This window comes from Ruditapes philippinarum, unplaced genomic scaffold, assembly GCF_026571515.1.
Source record: "Ruditapes philippinarum isolate M1 unplaced genomic scaffold, ASM2657151v2 ctg1372_1_1_1_1, whole genome shotgun sequence".
In the NCBI taxonomy this organism is placed as follows: domain Eukaryota; kingdom Metazoa; phylum Mollusca; class Bivalvia; order Venerida; family Veneridae; genus Ruditapes; species Ruditapes philippinarum.
Genome location: NW_026857873.1, coordinates 17,081 through 45,042, shown reverse-complemented (window position 1 = coordinate 45,042; position 27,962 = coordinate 17,081). Strand labels below are relative to the sequence as shown.

At 34.2% G+C, this 27,962-nt stretch overlaps 1 protein-coding gene across 1 annotated transcript; it reads left to right on the top strand.

The window, feature by feature from the left end:
* Positions 1-165: 165 nt before the first annotated feature.
* Positions 166-26,953, top strand: LOC132751309 (uncharacterized; the record flags this gene model as incomplete). The annotated part of the gene is given in 3 exon segments (XM_060741473.1): positions 166-433; positions 15,346-15,540; positions 21,855-26,953. Coding segments are annotated over 3 exon segments (1,062 nt in total), but the record flags the coding sequence as incomplete, so codon positions are not given.
* Between the last annotated feature and the right edge of the window lie 1,009 nt (positions 26,954-27,962).

Below are 27,962 nucleotides of genomic sequence, written 5' to 3'. Positions count from 1 at the left end.
GTTCGGGAAGATAAATGCTACATAAAATGATAAATGGAGGGTTCAGGGGAACCTGCTCCAAAACGTGTTAAACACGAAGAGACAATCTTTAAAACGTTTGATAAATGTCTGAGGTCGCAGTTAGACAAAGTCCGTAAATCGTTACGAGATGGAATGAGTGATTTAAATTTGAGATTTTTGAAGATTAGGTGTGCAAATGCCAATGCGAGTGTATCGTTTTCAAAAGCCACCTGTGACACAGAATCGCATGTTTGGCCCGAAAGTAGCGGAATTGCTCTTACAGGAAAGAAAGTCAAATGTGTTATCGGCAGCATTTTTGTTGAGGGTTTGGATATGATGGAAAAATACTTCAAGCGAGGTAAAATTCCAGAAGATCCTGACTACCAGAAAGCTCTTGAAAAGTTGTTGACATTCCTCTCGAAATCAAGAGAAGGTAAGGCATAATTTCATAATTATTATAGATCTACTGTAAGTCAAAATAATTTGTCTCAATTTTGAGATAATTTTGTGATGGGCAAAATTTCCCCTCTACGTCTAAAACAAGACTTTTTTTAGGTCGAAAATTGATGTTTGAAAAATATAAGTATACTCCACATCATTGGGTTCATCTCATGTCATCATTGGAATCGCGTTATGAACTTATGACATAACTTTGGTTCATGACATCAGATACATGATAACAAATGACATCGTTTCAGGAGTAAATATGAGATTTAAAGAAATATTGTGTTTTCAAACAATATAAGCAAACACGGTTTTATATTACAGGGATCGGACACTCCCAGTTAACTCTATATAAATGCTTAAATATCTTGTCGTGCACCCGATAAAGGTACATCGATCGATAATTTATCGGCGCTAAGCGAAAATGCCCGTTCGCAACGGATACCTACTTTACAAAATAACATATAGCTTTTCCATTTATTATACGATATTTGAAATTTAAAGTTTATTTTCAAGAAAAATGCTTGTTAAATTAAAATATCTAATTTATTTTTTAAAGATACAGACTATCTGTCCGCAACGACGATTAAGAAATTAACTTGACGAAATCCGCGATAAATTTACATTTTTTATATAAAAAGCAGATATTTGAAATTTGTTATTACGGTAACATAATAAATTCAATTTCAAAATAAAAAGGAAGCCGGTGTAAGTTATTCACAGTTGATCAAAAATGCAATATTTATGATTTATTTGGTTATGTAGTCAAATTTATTAACGCACAATTGTTTTACAGGTAATGTATTGCGGGCTTTACTATTCGCTCAACATGTGAAGTAAATTTATTCATTTTTTTTTTAAATACAAGAGATTGCTGAAATTGCCAATACATGTATTGCCATTTTCATAGGAAATTGAAATTTTCTTCAGTATTTAATTATATCATATTTTTTTTTGTAAATCTGTTGCAGTGAATTAGACAATCATCGTAACAGTAAAGTACTCTCGTGTTGCTGTCTCGATTCCGGCCTTTTTAATGTCACTCGTATTTTAATAATTCACTCGAATATTTTAATTATTCTTTTTATTTGAATGCCTGTAGAAAGATATTTCTGATATTTTTTAATGTAACGCTAAAAAACAATAAAAATCTTTACAGTTTGAGTCAGTATTATGCGAAATAAAAGTAACTGTTCATTATTTTTTACACATCGCTTAAATTTCTTTGAAGTTTAAATACTTTTGAAGGGGGTTAATTACCAGGTAACAAGTGATAATTGAAAAAACTTTATTTTCAAACTTTCATTATCAGGTTACATGTGATATAATTTCAACACTTAATCTTCAAAAACAAATAGAATTTGAATGTATATGTTGTATGGGGTGGTCTTTAACTACAGTCCATGGCATGTGTGGTAAGAAAATGATTCTGAAGAGATCATATATATAAATACAACGTAAATCTATTTTCTTTATTAACATTTATAAATGAAATTGAAAATAAACAACTTAATTTGTATAGTCCTATCTTTGAAAAATAATGAAAATAAACATATGACAAATAAATCATGTGACGTTAATTGTGAAGGATAACTATGAAAAAAATCAGTTTCAAAAAAAATAATATTATAAAACAGCTGTTCTGTATGCCAATTAAAGTTTCTTCCTTGCCAATCTAATTAATTCATCTATATATGAACGAATGTCTATAATGATCTGAAAATATATTTAATACACTAATTAGTAGAATATTTACTATATTTATACTAATATACAGGTATATCAAATAAAAAATGTACAAATCTGACATTTGGAAATAATTCACAGAAATAAAGACACATTTCAAACATGAATTTCTTTAAAAGTATTTTAACAATCAAGAAACATTTTTTTGCAATGCCACCATTAAACCATGTAAAAAATAATAATCTTAATCTGAATAGCGGTAATAATTTATGCTTGACGTAAAAGGGCATCAAAGTGTAGAGAGTATGCCTAAACAATAGGCAAATATTTTTTAAATTAGGTATTTTTTAACTAAGCGTTGCAGCCTAAATCTATCGGCATATTTTCATATATTAATACTTTAGCTGCACAAAATAATATAGTATCAAAACATTCATATGTGTATAATTTTTCACAAAGCTGCAATAAGACCACATACTCTTGTGAAAATCTGTCATATTTCGCACTCCGAGCGTTCCGCCATATCATTCTGTCCACCTTTATCCGATTCCGCGCATGCGCGCGACGGGACTTAAAGCTAAACGAAAGTGTCCGATCCTTGTAATATACATCCGTGAAGCAAGGTAGGGTTTTTTGTTCAAATGGAAATTATGCACACATTTACAGTTTCTATCTGTACAACAAACATATCCGAAGCATTCTGGATGAGCGCCCGAGATATTTTTCGTGTAAATCTACTCGTTAACGCATATTTTCCGTTGAAAATAGCGTTTTGTTAACTGCCAGTCTGACTTTATTTCTTCCTCGATTTCTTTAAAAAATATATCATTGAAATCAGTAAAGATTAAGCTCGATAATGATGTAAAATTTAATGTAGTTTTATTCAAATTAAACTATTTTATCAGCAATAAAATATGAGTACTAATCATGACCCACCCTGGGGCTTTTCATGTTAAATTAAATATAGTAAAACTTTGAAAAATTTCTCTGTAAGCACAGGGCCTAGACCTTAAATATTCTGCATGTAGACCTCTGTCATGTTTGCTGATTTTTTACCTTGACCTTGACATACTGACCTACTTATTTGTCTTTTAAGCTACAGGGCCACAATTAAAAAATTCCTTGTTTGCTGTCTCCCGACCCTGACTTGAAAGTTAGGGTAGGTAGGTAGGCAGAATATTTTTTTTTATTTTATGACTCTCCAAAGTTATCTCTATGTTCATAAGAAAGCAAAATATGCTGTAAACAGACTGTTCAAAACTTAAACTTATGTTCTATATCATCTCTTTTCCTCATAAAAGAACTTTATTTTGCTTTGAAAATTGTTTGTTCCTTATGCGAGTTTGAGCTAAATGACAAAAAAAACATTTCAGCTCAGGAGGCAATAAAAACTTTTGGGTAGGGCTGATTTTTAAAGGTTCGGTAGGGAGACAGCAAACAAATATATTTTTAATTCTGGCCCAGACTTACAATTTGCACCATGTGCACTGTTTTAACTACAGTTTTGAAATTTGACAGCTTACATTGACCTAGTGACCTACGTTTTTGTTTTTGGACTTGTAGACTTGAAATTTGAAATATTAGCACAAATTTAGGTATAATTTTGAATTTTGATAACAGCTGACCTAGATTTTAACCTAGAGTTAATCTAGGTTGCAGCTTTTTATACGCCCGTTTGAAAAACGGGACGTATTATGGGAACGCCCTGGCGGCGGGCGGTCGGGCGGGCGGGCGGTCGGGCGGGGGGGCGGCGGGCGTCCAATTTTGTCCGGAGCATATCTCCTACATGTATGGAGGGATTTTAATGAAACTTCATATAAATGTTCACCACTATGAGGAGCAGTGTCGCGCACATGAACCAGGTCTCTAGGTCAAAGGTCAAGGTCACACTTAGAGCTCATTGAAAAATGCTTGTCCGGAGCAAAACTTCCACATGTATAGAGGGATTTCAATATTACTTGCACAAATGTTCACCATTGTGAGGCGGAGTGTCGCGTGCAAGATTCAGGTCCTTGCGGCCAAGGTCAACGGTCACACTTAGAGGTCAAAGTTCAGATAAAAATATGAAGATGTGTATAGGACCATTTAGTCATCATTTATTGAGGGATTGTAACACAAATGGTCATTATCAAGACTATTGGCTGTGATATATATAATTTAGGTCAAATATTATTACAAGGTCAAGGTCATCTAAAGATGATGAAAATATCCAGATTTGTAAAAATAGAATTTAATCAAAGGGAGACAACAAAGTTATACTTGTTCATAAAGTGACTCACAATATACTCCCCTTGATCTATTTCTAAAAATAGAATTTAATCAAAGGGCATGAAATAATCCTCTCTTCTTGGACTTTGAGTATGTTGTAAAAATGTAACATTTATTTACCATGTATTCCTTATTGGTCAAGATACTTAATCTTGATAACATTATGGTGTTCTGGTAGACTTGTATTTGTTCATTTAAAGATCATACAGTAATTACCTTATCAAATGTAAAAATACTTTCTCATTGAAATTTAAATTTATATTTTAAAAAAAAAAAAAATTTTCAAAGTAAATATCAGTTCAGCTCATTCAAAGATTTAAGAATTGTAATGAAATGTATTTCCTAGAAAAAAATAAAATCTTAAATTAGAATTTTTTTAGTTATTAAAATTACATGTACTTTTTATACGCCCGTTTAAAAAAAATAAAAATATGAAATATGTATAGGGACGATTTAAAATCATCATTTATTGAGGATTGTAACACAAATGGTCATTATAATGACTACGGCTGTGACACATGTACTTTTTAGGTAATATATGCAAGGTCAAGGTCACTAAAAGATGGTGAAAAATATCCAGATTTTTGGTCTGGAGCATATCTCCTACATGTATGGAAGAATTTTTATAATACTTTATGGAAATGCTCACCACCATGGATATGTATTGCTCCATGCAGATCCAGGTCTCCAGGTCAAAGGTCAAGGTCACACTTAGAGCCCATTGAAAAACGCTTGCCGGGCAAAACTTCTACATTCATAGGGGTTTTCAATATAACTTTGGCACAAAATGTTCACCATTGTGAGGCTGAGTGTCCGCATGCAAATTCAGATCCCTGCGACCAAAGTCAAGGTTACACATAGAGGTCAAAGTTCAGATAAAAATTTGAAGAATGGTTAATAGGGGAACCATTTAGTCATCATTTATTGATTCGGATTGTAGCAACAAATGGGGTTAACTATCATGACTACAGGTGTTACACATTTAATTTAGGTTAATTTGTTTGCAAGGTCAAAGGTCACTGGAGATGATAAATATCCAGATGTTGTCCGGGAGCATATTTCTACATGCATGGAGGAATTTTAATGTACGTTTTTAAGAATTTTCACCACCATAGATAGTCCCTGCACATAAACCAAGTCTCTAGGGCAAAGGAAGTCACAGTTAGAGCTCATAGAAAACACTCTTTGTGTCTGAGCAAAACTTCTACATGCATAGAGGGAGTTTTCAATATATAATTTTGGCAAATGTTCTCATTGGAGGCGATGCCGTGCATAAAATTCAGGGTCCCTGCACCAAGGTCAAGGTCACAATTCTGTGCAATCTTCCCTATTGATTTGGTTTAAGGGTTTCATTAACAACACAGTTGCCAAAAATAAAAAAAGCTTGCTGCTAGAAACACTTATCCATAATCCCCCATCTCCATCAAAGCTTTTTCGTAAACGGGCCCGATTTTTTGCTATGGCAAGCCCTGGTGTTCTTATGGGTGCGTAACAGGTGAAGCAATTTCAGGGCCACCATTGCCCTCTTGTTCATGTATTCTGAGCAATACTGAATGTCAATTTTTTCAAGTGATAAATAGACTCAAGATCATTAAGCTATTTTACTTGATTATTTTCGTATAAATGTGTTATACTCAATTGGCAAGACTACCATGACTACATTGTTTACATTTTTGGTCAAAGGAAATAATCCAGGATCACCTAATATCGATACGGATAGTCTAACTCTAACTGTTAAAATCATTGTCATCCTGTATATAAATATGAACATTTCTATTAAAATCAATCTTTGTTATTTTTCTGCATGATACTTCTATCAATCATTTTTTCATTCATCCCTTTTTTCAGTGTAATGAATATACATGAATTTATGTGTACAAACAATGAAACAAATGCTGTCAGATATTTACATCCCGTCACTGTCAGTGCCTTGGAAACAAGAAGAAAAAAAACCATCTATCTAAAGAAACTTCTAAGTTTCATTTTTATGCTCCCGCCATTTTAATGGCAGGCGGCATAAGTGTTACCCCTGGTCCTGCATGGTCCGGTGGTGGTGTTCGAAAATCTGTCCGGTCCATAACTTTGTCAGATCAGGTGAGGATTTTAAAATAACAATGTATAACAAGTGTAAACCATACTGCCACGGTGTGTCATGCACATGATCTAGACCTCTACCTCCAAGGTCAAGGTACCACTTAGAGGTCAAACATCAACAGTTTGAAAATCTTGTCCCTGCCATAACTTTGTCAAACATCAATTGATTTTAAAATAACTTAGCAATAGTGTAAACCATACTGAGACGGTGTGTCATGGGCATGATCTAGACCTCTACCTCCAAGGTCAAAGTCACACTTAAAGGTCAAAGGTCAACAGTTGGAAAATCTGTCTAGGCCATAACTTTGTCATGCATCAATGGATTTTAAAATAACTTAGCAATAGTGTAAACCATACTGAGACGCTGTGTCTCATGCGCATGATGATGATCTAGACCTCTACCTCCAAGTCAAGCCACACTTGCAGGTCAATCAACAGAGTCAAAAAATTTCTGGGCCATAACTTTGTCATGCATCAATAGATTTAAAAATAACACACCAATGTTTGCCACAATTGTAAACCATACTTAGAGACAGGTATGTCATGAGAGCAGGATGGAGCAGGCTATCGATCTAGACCTCTACCTCCAAGGTTCATACATAGAGGTCAAAGTCAGGCAGCAGTTTGAATATCTTGTCTGGCCATAACTTTGGTTGAATCAGCATTTATGGGATTTTTAAAAAACTTGGCAACAAGTGTAAACCATACTGAGACGCTTGTGTCATGCGCATGATGATTGATCTAGACCTCTACCTCCAAGTGCAAGCACACTTACAGGTCAAATCAACAGAGTCAAAAAATTTCTGGGCCATAACTTTGTCATGTATCAATAGATTTTAAAATAACTTGGCACAATTGTAAACCATACTTAGAGACGGTATGTCATGAGCATGATCTAGACCTCTACCTCCAAGGTCATACATAGAGGTCAAAGGTCAGCAGTTTGAATATCTTGTCTGGGCCATAACTTTGTGAAGCATTAATGGGATTTTTAAATAACTTGGCACAACTGAAATCAACTGGACCGTTCATTACGCATGAAGAGTGATCAGACCTCTACCTCCAAAGTCAACCACACTACAGGTCAATCAACAGAGTCAAAAATTTTCTGGGCCATAACTTTGTCATGTATCAATGGATTTTAAAATAACTTGGCACAATTGTAAACCATACTTAGAGACGGTATGTCATGAGCATGATCTAGACCTCTACCTCCAAGGTCATACATAGAGGTCAAAGGTCAGCAGTTTGAATATCTTGTCTGGGCCATAACTTTGTGAAGCATTAATGGATTTTAAAATAACTTGGCACAAGTGTAAATCATACTGAGACGGTGTGTCATGCGCATGATCTAGAAAATATGTGAATTTAGAGTACATGTATCTTTTTTTTAATTTCTGAAAAAGTATTGAAAAATCATGCAAATAAGCTAACAGAAATTTTCAGCCAGCGCTAGCCCTGTCTACCTCCAAGGTCAAGGTAACACTTAGAGGTCAAAGGTCAATATATTTCTGGCCCTAATATTCACTAATCTATATTTACATTGAAGTTGACACTTGTGCTCTTATAAACTACCAGATAACATTGGCCTTTTTTTTTCAAAACATTTTTTAAAAAATTACTTAACATACCAGCCTTAATCTTCTATAAATTGCAGGGGGCATCCGTTCATTCGTCACTTTTCTAGTTTTTAATTTAATCCGTTTATTGGAACATAAACAATCACATCCAGTCATAGGTATGAATCCACACTACTACATCTACATCTTTGCAAACGGTTGAAAAGCACATTGCCTGTATTCCACGAATTCTCCTTTTGTCAAATAAGAACCTTATTCGAGGTCTAGACTAAGAATGAAAAACGGCGCACCCTTTGGTTTTTTTTTTTTCGGGGTTTAAGATAAAACACTGAAGACATCCACAACAGATTTAAAATCCCAACAATAGAGTCACTTTTTTTCCCAAAAACCCAACAAAAAAAAACAGGCTACAAAATTACAAACAAACCCAAAAATCTTTTAAGATCAAAATTTAGATATTTCTAAATAAGAGCCGCAAGGGATAACAGTGAACTTTTTCCTTTCCAAATTTTTTGACCTCATAATACCATTACCATAAAAAGTTAAAAATTTTCCGCCAATGGAGAAAAAACATTTTAATCAAAGGTCTGGGAAATATTTTATTGGGGTTTTTACTTTTATTACCACCAAATTTTGGGAGTGAAAGAGGGAGAAAAAATTTTGGGTGAACAATACTTTTAAAGAATAGGGGTGTCTGAATATATTCCTTTTTCACCATGTCCGAACCAATATTTCCCAAAGAAAAAAAAGGAATTATAAGCATGGCTTTAAATTTAAAAATAAAGGGCATTCAATTTTTAAATGCAATAAAAATTTAGAAAAGGTCCCTAATTTCAAAAAATCCTGTTGTCATTTTCCCCTACCCCATTTTCCACAAGAATTTTTAAACATGGTAGGAAATTTTCAGGTTGAACTTTTTGGTTTTCACACAAAAAACTTTTTATTTCGGACTTCGATTTTTAAAAGATTTACCCTTCTTTTTTTTGGGTTTTATAATTTTGTGACTGACCAAAGTAAGAAAAACAAAATTTTAAAACTATTTCAATTTTTTCAAAATCACTTTTTTTGAAATTAGCCGCAAAGACAAAATTTTCTAGCTATAATAACTTTTTCTCAACAAAATACTTTTATATTTTTTTAAAAACACCCCACATTGACCGGGAAAAATTTATTTTTGTTTTGGGGGACCCCCTTGGTACCAAAAAACAGGGGTCGAATTTTGCAACAAACAGAAAGATGAAAAAATTTTGGGGGTTTTTTTTAGGGCCCCAAGGGAAACAACTTTTTTCTAAAGGGAAAAAAAAACAAAATATTTTCACAAATAAAAAAAAATAATTTCTAGCACTTTTCACTTTCTAAACATAGCAACAGTTTAAAAATTTTTTAAAGGTTTTTACTATTTAAAAATACAAACAACCAGCATTCTAAAAGAAAATCTAAAACTAGCCCAAAAAACCTAAGGCTTTATCAGCAAAAATATAAATTGAAACTCTAAAAAAGAGGCCCCTTTATTCCCCAAAAAAAAATGGGAGAAAGAATTCATTAAAGTTAAATGAGGGAATTTTGTTAAAATTTTAAAAATTTTTTCCAGCGTCAAACCTTATCAGACGTCTTTTATTGCACATTTCAAACCAATTTTACCAAAAGTCCCATTAATTTTAATGTTTTCCAGTAAAAGTTCATATCACTGGTTCATTACACATCTTTTGAAATTATCACTTCAAATGAAAGATTACAGCTTTAAAAACATTAGATTACGATCGACTTGGTAAAAGTAATCTTAAAATATTTGCTAGTGCATTTCAGTTTTTGCTAGTTGAAAATAATTGCTAGTGGCAAAAAAAGTTAAATTCGAGCCCTGAATTATATTCATGAATAAATATTGCTATTTGCCACCCTGTATTCATGATACGTACGGTATCATATTCACCTTTTGTTGTATTTGTTACAGCCCTAGAATAAAGCAAATTGAATGCCCAACATGAAAAACAGTTGATCTGTACCTCCTGACAATGCACATAGGGGTTGTCTGTAATTCTAGAGGTATTGTTCCATACCTGTAGACACTTCCAATGAAAAATTTGTACCCAACTATTTCACTTTTCAAAGAAAATCATCAAAATCATAATGTATCATTCATCAATGCACTATTTGGTTTGACTACATGTAGGTCATGATGTGGTAGATGTTGACTGGTTTTTAAACGGAAATTCACGGACCTACACCTAAGCTTTTTGAAGGCAATGATTCCATAGGCTATTCCAAAGGTCAAATTGAGGCAACCCCAAATGCAGTGTAGTCAAATCCTTCGAGCGTAAGGTAGTGAAGCGACAGTAAGGATAATTATGATTTTAATGAGATTGATAATGGCCTTGTTATTTGCTTTAAAAAATGTTAATCAAGTTCACACCAAATGTAAATAATAAACTGTTTTTATTGTCATTGAGAAAGCAACAAATCAACTTCACTACTGATAGATGTTATCAAATACCTAATATACATCAGATTTCTCGTATTGCTACAAATTTCAATACCAAGTTTGAAGAGCATAACAATCTTCTCCTTAAAATTAATGGCTTCTATCATGACTTACTAATTAATAATGATTGATAAAAAATAAAGTTACAAAAAGGGGCATTAAAAATTTTGACAAAGTTTTATTTTTTAGTGACAATGACATTAAGGTATTCCGTCCATCATTGGAACCCTCCACTTTGAAGAGACGAATAGCCAAATTCAACCAAATTTCTATGGAGTGAGGCCGGGGTTTCAAACCCCAGAAACCCAAATTTTTTTGTTTTTCCCTTTTTTTTTTTAAAATTTTTTTTTTTTTTGAATCTTTTCGGCAAAAAAAGGTTTAATTTTAATATACCCTAATAGGTATTTTTTGTGAAAAAATTTGCAAAATTAAAAAAAAATGACCCCTTTTTAATTTTCAAGTCATGAAAATAAAAACTAGAGGGGTAAAATATTTTTTTTATACAGATCAATCATAACGTCATATAAAATTTTTGGAAATTTTTGGTTTAACCCCCTTTTTTAATCTTTATGCGGGGAGATTTTTCTACAACCACTTAATTTTTCTTATTTTTTTAAATATATGGTTGTTAGCTAATTATCTTAGTTCTAAAAAAAAATTGACAAGAAATCATATTTCATACAGATGACCCCGGTGACCATGATTTGGACAATCTTGATAGAGGTCCGCTTGATGATGCTTCATTCCAAATATCTAAGCTGTTCTACTTATGGTTCTAGAGAAGAAGATTTTTTAATGTTTCCCTATATATCAGTATGTGAAACTAAGTTTGCCCCACGGCGGGGTCATTTTGTTGCCAGGGACCATGATTTGAACAATCTTGGTAGAGGTCTACTTGATGCTTCATGCCAAATATCTAAGCTTTTGGCCTTATGGTTATGGAGAAGAAGATTTTTGAAAAGTTGCAGTTTGAAGACAGACAACAGACAAAGTGCGGTCACAAAAGCTCACCTAAAAAGAATGTTTAAATCAAAAATCTTCTTCTCTAGAACCTTAAAACAGCTTAGATATTTTTGAAACTTAGTTTCACATAGAGATATATAGGGAATACATTCAAAATTTTTTTTTCTCTAGAACCATAAGGCTTACGGCTTAGATATTTGGCTTATATCTGGGCAAACTTAGTTTCGAATAGGGATATACTGTATAAGGAAGACATAAAAAGTCTTCTTCTCTAGAACAACAAGACGTTGAGCTTAGATATTTGACATTTGTGAAGCATCACCTAATAGAAAACTAACAAAATTGTTCAAATCATGATTCCAAGGGTCATAATGACCCACCCCAGGGCTTTTCATGTTAAATTATGTAGTAAAACTTTGAAAAAAATTCTTTTCTGTAACCACAGGGCCTAAACCTTAGATATTTTGCATGCAGGATTGGATTGTAGACATCTGTCAAGTTTGCTGAATTTTGACCTTGTCTTTGAAATACTTCTTTTAAAGAGACTAACCCAGCTTTTGTGATTATTAATTTTTTGAAATGAAATATCGTGAAAAAATGAAATACCACTGCATAATTTTAGTGTTATATGATACAGTGTGGTTGATTTTTCTTGAATAAGAAACTTTCAGCATTGTAAAGTTTTGACAGTTCAATGCGTCAAAAAATAAATCCGTTGCAATGGTTTGTTTTGTAAACATTGGTCTAAAAATAGAATAAATGTGATATAAACACACGTGATTTACCTAATAAAACCTTAAAACCACTATATATTCAAATTTATTAGTTGTTAAATTTTTCATGCTTATTTAATAATAACGCCATAATCAAACTACTTTTTCTGGGTTAGTCCCTTTAAGCTACAGACTTAAAATTTGGGCCAGGTGCACAGTTTAAGCTACAGTACCTTAATTATACCCCCACCACAAAATGTGGGGGGGGGGGGGCTATAATGGATTCGCTTTGTCGCGTCGGTCGGTCGGTCCGTCCGTCCGTCCGTCTCCATTTTCGTGTCCGCTCTATAACTCCTATACCACTTGAAGGATTTTCTTCAAACTTGGCTCAAATGTTCACCTCAGCAAGGGGATGTGCAGAACCCATGTTGCCCATGTGTCAGCTCAAGGTCAAGGTCACAATTGAAGGTCAAATATCAAACACAATCATATATTAGACAGTATGTCGTGTCCGCTCTGTAGGTCCTACAATAATTGAAAGATTTTCTTCAAACTTGGCTAAAATGTTCACCTCAACAAGGGGATGTGCAGAACTCATGTTGCCCATGTGTCATTTTAAGGTCAAGGTCACAATTGAAGGTCAAATATCAAACAATCAAATATTACACAATATGTTGTGTCCGCTCTGTAAGTCCTACACTAATTGAAAGATTTTCTTCAAACTTGGCTCAAATGTTCATTTCAACAATGGGATGTGCAGAACCCATGTTGCCCATGTCTCAGCTCAAGGTCAAGGTCACAATTGAAGGTCAAATATCAAACAATCAAATATTACACAGTATGTCGTGTCCGCTCTGTAAGTCCTACACTTATTGAAAGATTTTCTTCAAACTTGGCTCAAATGTTCACCTCAACAAGGTTATGTGCAGAACCCATGTCACTCTTTTGCCGGCTTAAGGTCAAGGTCACACTTGAAGAACAAAAATTGACTTAGAAAATGTTCTTTAATTTTAACATATATCTGAATATTTCTGAATCTAGGAAAGGTATTTGCTTGAAACTTAAAATATAAATGAAGTGTCACAATTAAGATATGCTGGTCAAGTTTCATAACTCTGTATTGCATTTTAACAAAGTTATGCCCCTTTTTAATCTTCAAATTTACATACAATCACATAATAGACAATATGTTGTGTCCGCTCTATAAATCCTATACTAATGGAAGAATTTTCTTCAAACTTTTCTCAAATGTTCACCTAAACAAGGTTATGTGCAGAATCCATGTCACCTTTGTGCAGGCTAAAGGTCAAGGTCAGACTTGAAGGTCAAAAATTGACTTAGAAAATGTTCTTAGATTAAAACATGTTCTTGAATATTTCGGAAACTAGCATAGGTATTTGCTTGAAACTTAAAAGATATATGAGGTGTCACAATTACGATATGCAGGTCAAGTTTCATAACTCTGTATTGGATTTTGACAAAGTTATGCCCCTTTTTAAGTCTTTAAATTTACATACAATCAATACTAGACAATATGTTGTGTCCGCTCTATAAATTCTATACTAATGGAAGGATTTTCTTCAAACTTTACTCAAATGTTCACTCCAATTGGGCGATGTGCAGAACCCATCTTACCCTTGTGCCAGCTGAAGGTCAAGGCCACACTTGAAGGTCAAAAATTGACTTATAAAAAGTTTAGTATATTGGGAAAATGAAAGGTTATTTGTAACTGTTTCGAACATGATTTGATAATAGATATTTTTACTATTACCTGTACAATTAGTCTTTTTTTCACCAGAGATAATTTCTTTTTATGTATTTGTGTCACTTAAGTTATTCCCTTAACCACCTTTCCAAGTTGTCTTCTGTCAAGGACATTGGTGGGGGTATGAATCGCATTCAGCGATAGTTCTAGTTTTGACCTAGTTACCTACTTTCTTGTTTTTTGGACTCGCAGACTTGATATCATGAAATTCAATATTGTCACACTTTGAGGTATTGTTTTGAATTTTAAAAAACAGCTGACTTGGATTTTGACCTAGATATATAGTTTTGTTTTTGTTACAAAGGTTAGGTTTTTGTTGCAAAATTAGATGTATTTGTTAAACACTGGTTCAAAATTGCTTCAGATATATAGCTTATATATTTGAGATGAAGTTATAGTTGTAGCTTGGGTATTGAGATGCAGCCCCAGTGGACATCATTTACTAATGTTTATCCCAAAGTTATTAATCTAGGTAGCAGTTATCAAAATAAAAAACTGTTGCAACTTTTGTCTTATGATGATGTTAGACATCAGAAACCATTAATTTTGATATCAGAATTGGGGAGAAAAAAAGATTATTGATCACCATCTAGAATTTCAATAGCTATGACTCTTATATCTGCGTTATCTGTCATTTGAGGGGGAATAAGTTAGATTTTTAAGATTACACCTTTCTTGCTGTTAATTTGTGTATAGTCACATGATTCCCTTTACTAAATAAATAGATCTATCTTTAAAACTACAGACTTAAAATTTGCAGTATGTGCATAGTTGAGCTACAGTTTTGAATTTTACATCATCTAACCAAAATTTTAATCTAACGACCTACTTCCTTGATTTTGTACTTACAGACTTACAATTTTGAATAACTTAAGTGCATAAGTTTAGATAAACAGCTGACCTAGGTTTTGACCTAGTGACTTCCTTTGTTTTGTTACAAACTTTGAAATCTTTGTTGCAAAATTAGAACATGTCAAAATGCATTCAGATATAGCTTATGTATTTGATAAGAAGTTAGAGATATAGCTTAGATATTCTCATCATCTAATGGAAAGTAAATAATGTTTATCCTAGAGTTTATCTAGGTTGTAGTGATGATGATCAGGACAGAAAACTGAAGAAAACTTTTGTTTTCTGGTGAAGTTTAGTTTATGCAGAATTTATTTTAGTTCGATTGTGTAGGAAGCTGTTAGCTTAGGTGAAGTTTGATGAGCAATTTAGGGCCACCATGGCCCTCTTGTTTAATCAAGCACTGAGAATACTAGTAGAAAATGTAGTTGAGCATCATGTCTGTTTGACATCTCTTGAAAAGCACATACTTCTGCTCTTATTAGAGTTATTGTTTCTTTGCAGATAATGAAGCCCTTTTTGAAGACATGAAAGACAAGTCTGAAGGAGACTGGGCAATTCGAGTTGCACAACATCTTTTAGTCCAGCTGTCTGTGTACGATTCCTACTTAATTGACAGCTACAAAGGCTGTAATTTTTCTTGCTGCCCTTGCCCTAGAAAAGACCATTTGCTAGGCTTCACTTGTGATACTAGCTTTGGTAAGTTTTTTTAAGCTCATCTGTCACATAGTGACAGGGTGAGCTTTTGTGATCATGCGTTGTCCGTCGTCCGTTCATGCGTAAACTTTTTCTTTAAAAATCTTCTTCTTCAGAACCACAATAGCTAGGGCTTAGATATTTGGCATGTAGCATCACCTGGTGGACCTCTACCAATATACTTCAAATCATGAACCCCGGGGTCAAAATGACCCCACCCCAGAGGTCAATAGGTTCAAAATAGTGTAAAATAACAGTAAAAAATCTTCTTCTACAGAACCAGAACAACTAGGGCTTAGATTTTGGCGTGTAGCATCATCAGATGGACATCTACCAAAATACTTCAAATCATGATCCCCCGGGCAAGATTACCATGCCCCAGAGGTCAATTTGTGAAAAATAGTGTAAAATAACCTTAAAAAAATCTTTTTCTCCAGAACCAGAACAACTAAGGCTTAGATTTTTTTCATGTAGCATCATCAGATGGACATCTACCATATACTTCAAATCATGATCCCCCAGGTCAAGATGACCCCACCCCAGAGGTCAGTAGGTTCAAAATAGTGCAAAAGAACAATTAAAAAAATCTTCTACAGAACCAGAACAACTAGGTCTTAGATGTTTGGCATGTAGCATCATCAGATGGACATCTACCAAAACATTTCAAATCATGAACCTTGGGTCAAAATGACCCTGCCCCAGGTCAAGGTTCCTTCGACCCCATGTAGTAAAATGGTTTCAAGATGATAACTGAAGAACGCTTTGGCCTATTATCATGAAACCTGACAGGGAGGTTGTTCATCACTAGTAAATGACCCTATTGATTTGAGGTCAGTAGTATTTAAAGGTCAATGTCGCACGGTCCCATTATAGTAAAACAGTTTCCTGATTATTAAAGAATGTTTGGGTATATGATGACAAGGTGACACAGGTGAGAGATTTAGGGCCATCATGGCCCTCTTGTTGGCATGTAGCATCATGTGATGGACTTCTACTGAAATACTAAAATCATCATTGCAGGGGTAAATATAACCCCTCCCAAGGAGGTCAATAGGTGCAAAATTGATGCAATATAGACTGTTACAGTACAATAGTATACTCAAGAACACTTTTGTAAATTATCAGGAATCTTGATAGGTTGGTTTGCCATGACTAGATGATTATTACTTGAGGGTTAGGTCAATAGGTCAAAGGTCAATTGCACCCATAGCAGTAAAATGTTTTCCATATGATAACTTATGAACACTTAAGCCTATTATCATGAAGCATTGGGGGGAGATTAGTCATGACTAGCCAATGAATCATATTGATTTTGAGGTCAAAGGTGAATGTCAGGGGTACCTGTAGCAGTAAATTGGTTAACTTTTGATAACTGAAGAACGCTTGGGCTAAGGATCATGAAACTTGATAGGGAATTTTTTCAATCATTAGCAGATAAGCCATATTGATTTGAGGTCATTAGTATTTAAAGGTCAAGGTCCCAGGGTTCCATAATAGTAAAACAGTTTCCTGATCGTAACTCAAGAATGTTTAGGCCAATGATGACTTGATGACACAGGTGAGCGATTCAGGGCCATAATGGCCATTATGGCCCTCTTGTTATAGCTGTCTTGCCTATCTTAAAGTGTTTTTAGAGTTATCATATTCTATTTATACCTGGGTTGTCATTATCAGCTTGACCTGCACTTGACCTTTTTCATAAACTTTAAAACAGTTGTAAGTAATTCATATAAAGAAGTAAAAGTGGGACCATCCATGTCCAAAGGACCAGCTTTAATTATTAGGTCAATATCTGTAACCAGAAATCTGTGTGTATATTTTTGAGAGCTCATCAAACCATATGAAGTCACCATTACCATCATGATATTGCAGTATTTGAATTGTGCCAATTATATAAAACCTAACCCTGACTGGGGTCACATAGCATAGATACATATACATTAAAAGGTAAATCGATGCCTTGGTGCGAAAGGGTTGTAACTCATTATTTCACCGAAAGTGGTTTTATGGTGTTTTTCAATGTAGAAGCAATATACACACATGTTGTAAAAATATTAAACTTGAAAGCTAAAATTAAACTACCAAAAAAGTATAATTGTCCAAAGGTTGTAACTCAAACAGACATATTTTGTTGGTGCGAAACGGTTGTAACTTAAGTTACAACCGTTTCGCACCAACATTTTGATAAAATTTTGAATAAATTCTAGTGCAAAACAGTTGTATCTCAATATCTTATATCATATTCTGTGAAATATTTAGTGGATTATTTCTTTCAAACTAATTGACAAGTTTATAAAACAGTCTCAGCTTCTGTATCCTTGTTATTAACATAATTGTTAAGCTTTCATTCAGACATAAAACAAGAATTTGAATAACTTACACATATTTCAAACATAAATCAATTCCAAATGCTTGTAAAAGAAACAATATCATAGTACATTGCTATATTTGACTAACAGTACTGTTACAGTGATTTTTTCTCAACATAAAAATTGTTATTGGTATAATTAATGTTGCATTTTTTGCAAAATAGCATGAAAAAGTAATGGACCTATTTTGGTTTTACGAAAATGAAATTACTGTAACTCAAAATAAATTTATTATAAACAATTGTCATACAATATTTTATGATTGTATCTGCCTATAACACTTGCGAGAGGGGTTGGCAGTACTCAGAGATAAAAAGATAGTTTTGAGACTTTTGAAAACATGTCAAAGTTAAATTGCATACCAATACATGCACAGTGCTTTAACTCACTATCTGTCTGGAGCTTGCTTGTTAACTGGTTCATTTTTTCTGGTTTTTATTTGTTTGGGTCGTCAGACCAAACAAATAATGGTAGCGAAAATTCAGACTCTAATGCTGTTAATTGCAAGTGCCGAAAGTAGTCCGCTTTTTTGAAGCGGTTACTTCCCTTTATATGTAACACTTAGGCCGAAAAATTTAGGGGAGATCACTGCGTCAATATGGTCACATGACAGGCGGATTAATTTTCAAGCAAAATAATTCCCGAATGGTCGAAGATTTCTAATATTGTTTTATTCTTTATAAATATACATGCTTATAGTAAGCGCCGTGATTATTTACACAAGTGTTAAACAACAGTTAGCGTCGTTACAAACCCTAAATAGAATAATATGGTTTTCTTCAGGCCGTTATCACAGAAATGCACCGAGGTCGAGGGGTTAGCGCGCTTGCTTAGGAAGTGAGAGGTCTGGAGTTCAAATCCCACTTACAGCAACATATTTTTTTTTTTCAAATTGTTTAAGTCAAATAAACATTAGATCGAATATCAGTGTTGCAATTAGTTCTATAGTCAATCTACTACAATTAAAACACTGGAAAGCATTGGTGACACTATACAAAAACAAATTGTTTTATAATCTCACAACCTTCACCTTTCTGACATTCTGAGACCCAAACAAATTCAGCGCCTTCTGTGCTTTGATTACATATTGTGACGACAGGGAAAGAGACAGGGAAGGAGATGACAGTAGAAAATAGAGAAAAACAGAATCCCTAAAGAAAGTCCAACACAACAAAATTGAAAATGTTGCAGGCTCGGTTTGATTGAGCCTGTTCATGGAAAGTACTGGAAAGTGCAAGTTACCGTCCACGCCCCCTAGCACTGGCTTATATATAAATATAGAAAAGTCATATTCAGATGCTTAAACATTTAGTACATTTTTCTTGGATGACTGGGAATGTGTTTTCATTTTTGCCTAAGATACAAAAGAGAAAGAACATCAAAACAATCGGCAATCTGATTTATACTCTCATACAAATCCGACAGCCTTGTGTTTCGATGCTTTTTTAATTACTAAATGTTAAAATAACTTAAAGAAATTATACAATTATTACTCAATTCTTGATTTGGTTTTAAACTTACATGAATTACTTTTATCACTTACATGTATTACTATTGGAATATTTTCATGTCTTGTCAAAGACAAATTGTATAAATATTGTATCACAAATATCTGCTGATTGGACAAAAGAAAAAGACTTAAAGACTTTCCATTAAACTGCAAGCCAACAGTATGATGTATGGTTGAATTACACAGATAAACAGGCTACATGTAGGTCTAGCTTAATACAAGTTACTAAGGTCTATTATTTAAGAAATAATATATCACAAACTGTGATTTTATCACTCAATAAAATCACTGTTTGGAGTCGGATGTGTGAAATTACGAGGGCATAGCCCGAGTGATATAATGATGCACATTCAACAAACAGTGATTTTATCAAGTGATTCCAAGCAATTTGCATATATATTATTTTGATTCTAACACGACATCAACAAATAAAATTTTAATGCTGCCGTACCTTATATTTATCTAAATTGCGCCTGATTTGTTTTCATACTAATTTTCAGCACGTCACATTTTTAGTGGTTACTTTGCGTGTATAATGACTACATCACATGTCTTAATATAGAATGTCAAACAGTGATTTTATTGCATAATAACGCACACTTTTGGTTCTTCTATGTTCAATAGGGAAAAATGCGGGTCATATTAAAATAATAAGTAAAATATGTTATTGACCCTTTGTTTTCTGTTAGATAAAAGTAAATTATCAGATATATTCTATCTGCTATTAAAAATCATTCATAAAGATATTATCACTTCCTCAGCTGTATGTGTGTTTGTGTGCACACCTGTGAATTTTATTGGGGTCACAGGGGATTGCATTTTGTAATTGTTATTATTTGCAGGCCTTATTTTTTTTTCTCATTTAATTACTGACTGATTTATATAATTATAAACGATGAAATTTGGGACTGTAAAGAGTTGTAAGAATAGCATGAGCTTAGAAGCTTAGAACATCTATAATATTTATCATCTTTCTCATACTTTTGGCTTAATAGTAAAGAAGATCCAGGACCTGGATAATTCTTTAATATATAGAATTTGTACACAAAAGCACATCCTAGGAATTATCTAAGTTTTCAAATTAAGAAAACCCTTGGTATAGAATAGATGGAAAATAAAATAAGAGTATTCCCATTTTCAAAAGGCTTATATTAACAAAAATAATGTGTCTTAGATGGTTTTGTCATTATGTAAGTTGACATTTTGCCAAAAATTTACCTTTGAGTCTTGCAAAAACATACATGTAAATGCATATTTGGTACTTATGATGGGTTTGACAATCTAAACTGTGTGTCGCATAGAAAAAATATTATATATAAAGTGAATTTCTTTAAAAAAAATCATTTGACTGAAATTATATTTTAAAAACATATAATTTGAAGGTTTTTCACTGAAATATCCAGGCAATATGTTAAATTAGTTCATACTTAACACAACTAAGCTTGGATCTCTCCATTTGACCCATTACATTGATCAGAATTTAAAGCAAAAATTTAGTTACAACCCTTTTGCACCAAATAATTTTTTTGAAATTTTTTATTTTTTTGGTGCGAAAGGGTTGTAACTGAAACTTTATCAATTATCTCTTTATGCTGACAAAATAAAATAACCTTTCCAATCAATTATATATCAGTAATTGAATTAAAGCCAAAAATCAAAATGAAAGAAGAATTTATTAGAATGTAAAAGAATAAATAAGTTTTTTGTCTCTCCTGAATAATTTCAAAATATTGAGTTACAACCCTTTCGCACCAAGGCATCGAAATGGAAGCACTGAAAAGTCAGAAGCTAAAAAAATTGTAGTATTTGTATTGTCCACCGTAATGAATGAAGATAAGGTGAGCTAGTATTTTGATCTTGTTTTCCCTTTGCCGTCCATCAGTCTGTCTGTCCGCATTCAGCTTGTTAGCTGAAACTGCTGATTGGATTTTGACAAAACTTCATAGGAATGATAAGTACCAAGTGTAGTTGTTCATGCCACCATCACTTCGCTTCACTGCATAAAATGGCTGTTAGAGCTAAAATAGAAAAATCTTGTCCGGCCTTCACAGCTCAAACCGCTGGTTGGATTTTGATGAACCTTCATAGGAAAGATTAGTACCAAGTGTACTTTTGTATGCCACTGACATGTTTGGCTTCGCTGCACAAAATTGGTGCTATAGCTAATCATGATCTGGATGACTAAAATGGCTGCACAGCTAGAAATAGTAAAAAAAACTTGTGCAGCCTTCACAGGTCAAACCGCTGACTGGGTTTGAATAAAACTTCACAACTCAAGTTATGTAGGCCATTGGCATATTGTGTTTTCTGCAAAGAATGATTGCTAGAGCTTAAAATACAAATAATCTTCTCTGGCCACCTTTTTTCTCCATTTTTGAGCTCACATTTTTGGAGACATCTGCTTTTGTCAAAATCAATTCTAGTTTCTATTGTTTCAGGTTGTGAAAACAGCTGGCATGGTAAACCTGATATCATTGTCCAGGATATACCAGTAACTGTTCAGATGGAAGGTATGCCTGCACTTCGACCAGAACCATCCGCAGAAACAGCAGTTTCATCAAAGAAAGACAACAAGTTTTTGCAACAGCACAAAGCTCAACTTAAGGCACAGACAATTACATTTTCTCCTTTACAGGAAAAAACAAACAAGTGCAAGTTAAGAAATTCCCTTGTTCCAGGCATAGGAATTAGTACAAAATATTTACTTGTGAATTTTTATGATTCAGTTCATGATGTTCTCCTTACATCAAAACCTCTTACGATTTTTAAAGGAGAGGAATTGATGTACTCAACAATACTGTTCTTGTGGCTAACACTGAACTACAGGCTGCTTTGTTCAGGCCTTACGGAAACAATGAAACCATTCAAAGCTGGTTTCTTTGATGTGGTGGATATATCCACCTTCAGAGAAAATGTGAGAAGACCACTGCATGTGTCACATGAAGATGATGATGATGATGATGATGACCCCACAGACAACCCTGGTCTATCATTTAACCCACCCCCCTCATTACTTAGTAAATATATTGATCCATAACAAACAGAAAAGGCTGTCTACAGTTTGTCGCAATGAAATTACAGTGTGGGGGATCATGTGACCTAAAACAGTCTCTAAAGAAAAGTCAATTGACAAAAAAATCTAGGCAATACATATTAACATAATAATTTTTTGTTTGACCTAGGGAAAGCTACGCAGCATAAAATATACTTCCAAAATCATTATCTTATTTAGGTTCATAGATTACCTCAAAGTTTTAAACGTATCAAAACCTCGAGGTAATCTGTTAAACTCAATTATATGGAAGTTTTGTGCATTAACCATTAAAAAGGAAAAATGTAGCTGCTTAGACTGCGTTATGTCATACTAGACTTCATTTTAGGTACGGGTCATTTACTTTGATTTTTGTCATATTACTTTGCTGTAGAGACTATTTAAAGTCACATGATCCTCCACTCTGTTTAGCATTTCATGTTAACTTTTGTATCATAACATGGTGGGTCTAAAATATGTAGGATGAGTGTCACACTGAAAATGGGAACCTATATGATTTTGTTTACATGTACATATCATGCATACTAGTATCCCAGATGGTTCATTCATAATGAGTCTTCCAGAACTTTTTGAAGTCTGTGGTTTAAATTTTTTGCTGAACTTTTTTAAGAGAAAATAGTCATGCTATTATCATAACCATATGGCCTGCAGCAGCTTCTAAGTTTATTCAGATTTTAGCCCACCTAAGTATACATGTATGCTCAGGGTAAGTAATGCTGATTGTCTTGTATTTGAAATTATCGCTCCTATCACTGAGATACACACAGACATATGAGCGATTCAGAACTCTCTAGTTCTACAAATGTAATGTATTGCTGTACAATATCAGTCAGCTAAATTGTTAAATTCTTTAGTACATTTTGATTAAATGAAACCCTAACAACTTGCATTGTTATAGTCCTAGACAATGTTTTCATTTTAAGTAGTTTCTTGTTAAAATCTGCATGTACATAATTGAAAATAAAATGAAATTTATGTACACAAATTTTTATCTGCCATAAATAGACAACCCCTGATACTTAATATGAGTAGTAAATATTATGTTTTCTGCATGTCATCTCCTTGTTCTGCTTATATTTTTAGCTCACCTGTCATGCAGTGACAAGGTGAGCTTAAGTGACTGCACTTTGTCTGTCATCCGTCGTGAGTGTGTGCCTGCATCCGTCAACAGTTGCTTCAAACAACATCTCCTCCTTAATCACTTGTTGGAATTTAACCAAACTTCACAGGAATGATCGTTCGGTGAAAGTCTACTAAAATTGTTCAGATGGTTCCTATCTGTTGTACAGTTTGGCTGTGAGGCCCTAAATGGGGTCTTCAAAGTGCAACTTTTCAAAAATCTTGTTCTCCATAACCATAAGGCCAAAAGCTTAGATATTTGGCATGAAGCATCATCTAGTAGACCTCTACCAAGATTGTTCAAATGTTGGTCCACAGGGTCATAATGAGCCACCCTGGAGCTTTTCATGTTAAATTATATAGTAAAACTTTGAAAAAAAATGTCTTCTGTGTAACAGGGCCTAGACCTTTAATAATTTGCTTGTATGATTGGATTGGAGACATCTGTCAAGTTTGCTGATTTTTGACCTTGACATACTGACCTACTTATTTGTCTTTTAAGCTACAGACTTAAAATTTGCACCATTTGCATAGTTTTAGCTACAGTTTAGAAACATAGTTTTAGCTACAGTTTAGAAAGGGGGCGTCCGTGGCCGAGTGGTTAGAGTCGCTGCAACTTCGAATCACTTGCCCCTCACCGCTGTAGGTTCGAGCCTCACTCTCGGCGAGATTCTTTCATGTGAGGAAGCCATCCAGCTGGCTTGCGGAACGTCGGTGGTTCTACTTAGATGCCCGCCTGTGCCTGAAATAATGTCCAGAGGGGCATCTGGGGTCTTCCTCCACCATTAAAGCTGGAAAGTCGCCATATGACCTTAATATGTGTCGGTGTGACTTAAAACCCAACGCAAAAAAAAAAAAGAAAAAAAAAGAAAAACAGTTTAAAAAATCAGCTAACCTTAATTTTGACCTAGTGACCTACTTTCTTGTTTTTGTACCTGCAGACTTGAAATTTGGAATATTGGCACAGTTTGAGGTATAGTTTTGAATTTTGAAAATTTAACTTAGAGTTAATCAGATTAACTCTAAATCTAGGTCGCAGCTATCAAGAGAGAAAACTGTTGCAACTTTTTGTCTTATGGTGACATTAGAAAGGTGAGCAATTCAGGGCCACTATGGCCCTCTTGTTAAGAAGGATTTATGGTCCTTTTAAGTCTATATGTATTTTAAACATATTTTTTCCACAATAAATATAATTATATTTATTTGGATTTCTATAAATCTTCATTATTTTGTATCACAAGAATGTTACTGTTTTAGCCCACCTGTCACATAGTGACAAGGGGGGCTTTTGTGATCATGCATTGTCCGTCGTACGTCTGTATGTGCGTCCGTCCGAGTGTAAACTTTTTTTAAAAAAATCTTCTTCAGAACCATAATAGCTAGGGCTTAGATATTTGGCATGTAGCATCACCTAGTGGACCTCTACCAAAATACTTCAAACCATGATCACTGGGATGAAAGTGATCCCCATCACAAAGGTCAATAGGTCCAAAAAAGTGCATATTAACCTTTGAAAATCTTCTCCAGAACCAGAATAGCTAGGGCTTAGATATTTGGCAAGTAGCATCACCTAGTGGACCCCTACCAAAATACTTCAAACCATGATCCCCAAGGTCAAAATGACCCCAGGCCAGAGGTCAAAAGGTACAAATTGTGCAAAAATGCCTTTGAAAATCTTCTTCAGAACCACAATTACTAGGCCTTAGATATTTGGCATGTAGCATCAAGTGGGCCTCTACCAAAATACTGCAAGTCATGATCCCCGGGGTCAAAATGACCCCTGGCCAGAGGCCAAAAGTTACAAAATTGTACAAAAATACCTTTTAAAAAAATCTTCTCCAGAACCAGAATAGCTAGGGCTTAGATTTTTGGCAAGTAGCATCACCTGGTGGACCCCTACCAAATTACTTCAAACCATGATCCCCAGGGTCAAAATGACCCCAGGCCAGAGGTCAAAAGGTACAAAATTGTGCAAAAAAAACATTGAAAATCTTCTTCTTCAGAACCACAAAAGCTAGGGCTTAGACATTTGGCATGGAGCATCACCTGGTGGACCTCTACAGAAATTGATCCGTGGGGTCAAAATGACCCCTGGCCAGAGGCCAAAAGGTACAAAATTGTACAAAATTAATTTTCTTCTCCTTTGGAAACAATGTAGCTAGGGCTTAGATATCTGGCATGTAGCATCACCTACATGTAGTTGATCTCTACCAAAATACTTCAAACAATGATCCCGGGGTCAAAATGACTAAGAGCCAAAGGTCTTAAATACTAGGGCTTAGATATATATATAGTACCTTAAAATAAAATAAAGGTTTGAGTACCAAGTTAAAAACCTTTGCTTGGGTTGTCTTTACCAGTTTGTCAGCGAAATTTGTGCAAACACATTAGTAGCCAAATGCTAGTTGAAAGCCACCTTCGTTATGTTGAACAGAGACTGGTTATGCAGAGTGATAACACTTTACTATTAGTATTTCATGAATTATGACCATTATACCTGTGTTTATCTATAAATTTTACATGTAATAAAGTAGTTCACTGTGCATGTCCATGTTTGTGTTTCACCTTAGTGTACTGTCATTTGTGTTTGCAAATATATGGTAAGTAGGCACATACCGCTTGTCTATAAGCCCTGCACATATTAAATGTAGGTGCATATTTTTAGCTCGACTATTTGTAAGAACAATAGGGCTAATATACTTACCCGTGCATCTGGTTGCACAAAAATGATCACCAAAATGTTCAAAGTCTTGTATCTTCAAAACTTTCAAAGATGTTCAACTGAAACTTTAAATACTTACTCAGTACCACTACTTCTACCACCCAGTCAACCTGCATACCCCTATCACACTGTATTTTGGAGTTATTGGCCCTTGTATAACTTAGAAAAATTGTTGACCAGAAAATATTCAAGTTTTTTTTTCAAAGTCTAACATGTTCAATACTTTCAAAGGTATTCAACTGACACTTGAGATGAATATTCACTCACTACCTCTGCCTTAAGACCTTAGTTATAAGCTATAACTATCGTTTATTTTCCTGATTCATAAAATGAATAACTGAAATTATTATAAGCTATAACTATATGCTTATTTTCCTGATTGTACAAAATTTAAAATGGTAAAAGGCCCTCCAGCATGAATGCTTGCTAAATCAATTCTTGTATGTACTGCAGTGATAAAGTCCTGTTTGGGAGCTTCAGTCTGATCCTTGTTTGATAGTCTTCAATTTTTTATCATGCTTTTGCTATATGTATAAGAAGACTACTTTAACAAAAGTCTACTGAATAGTTTTGCCTACTACTCATGATATTTTTTGATGCTAATGAAATTATTCAATAAATATCTAATCATATATATACCTGCACATTTTGTTATTTTATTTTTATACCCCTCTGTGGAAACACAGACCATGAGTCTTCAAGTGTACCCTTCTTTTTAGCTCATCTGTCACATACTTAAAGGATGAGCTTTTGTGATCATGCGTTGTCCGTCGTCCATGTGTGCATGCGTCCATGGGAAAACTTTTTTAGAACCAGAACAACTAGGGCTTACATGTTGGGCATGTAGCATCACCAGATGAACATCTACTAAAATACTTCAAATCATGATCCCCAGGGTCAAGATGACATGGCCACAGAGGTCAGTAGGTGCAAAATATTGTAAAACAACCTTAAAAAAACTACTTCTCCAACACCAGAACAACTAGGGCTTAGCTTTTTTGCATGTAATATCATCTAATGGACATCTACCAAAATTCTTCAAATCATGATCCCCGGGGTCAAAATGACCCCACCCAAAAGGTCAATAGGTTCAAAATCGTGTAAAATATCAGTAAAAAAATCTTATTCTACAGAACCAGAACAACTAGGGCTTAGATGTTTGGCATGTAGCATCATCAGATGGACATCTACCAAAATACTTCAAATCATGATCCTGGGGTCAATATGACCCTGCCCCATGGGTCAATAGGTGCAAAATTGATGCAAAATAAAGTGTTACAGTACAATACAGTTACACAGTACATTACAGAACATTTGTGTCTATGATAAATCTTGGTAGGTTGGTTAGTAATGACTAGCTGATTATCACTATTGAGTTTTAGGTCAAAAGGTCAAGGTTCCTGGGACCCCATGAAGTAAAATTGTTTCCAGATGATAAGTGAAGAAAGCTTGAGCCTATTATCATGAAACTTGGAAGGGAGGTTAGTCATGACTAGTCTATGAATCCTGTTGAGTTTGAGGTCAGTAGGTCAATGGTCAAGGTCACTGGGACCTGTAGCAGTAAAATGTTTTACAGATAACTCAATGATGCTTGGGCTCCTGAAACCTGATAGGGGGTTGTTTATCACTAGTAGATGACCCTTATTGATTTGA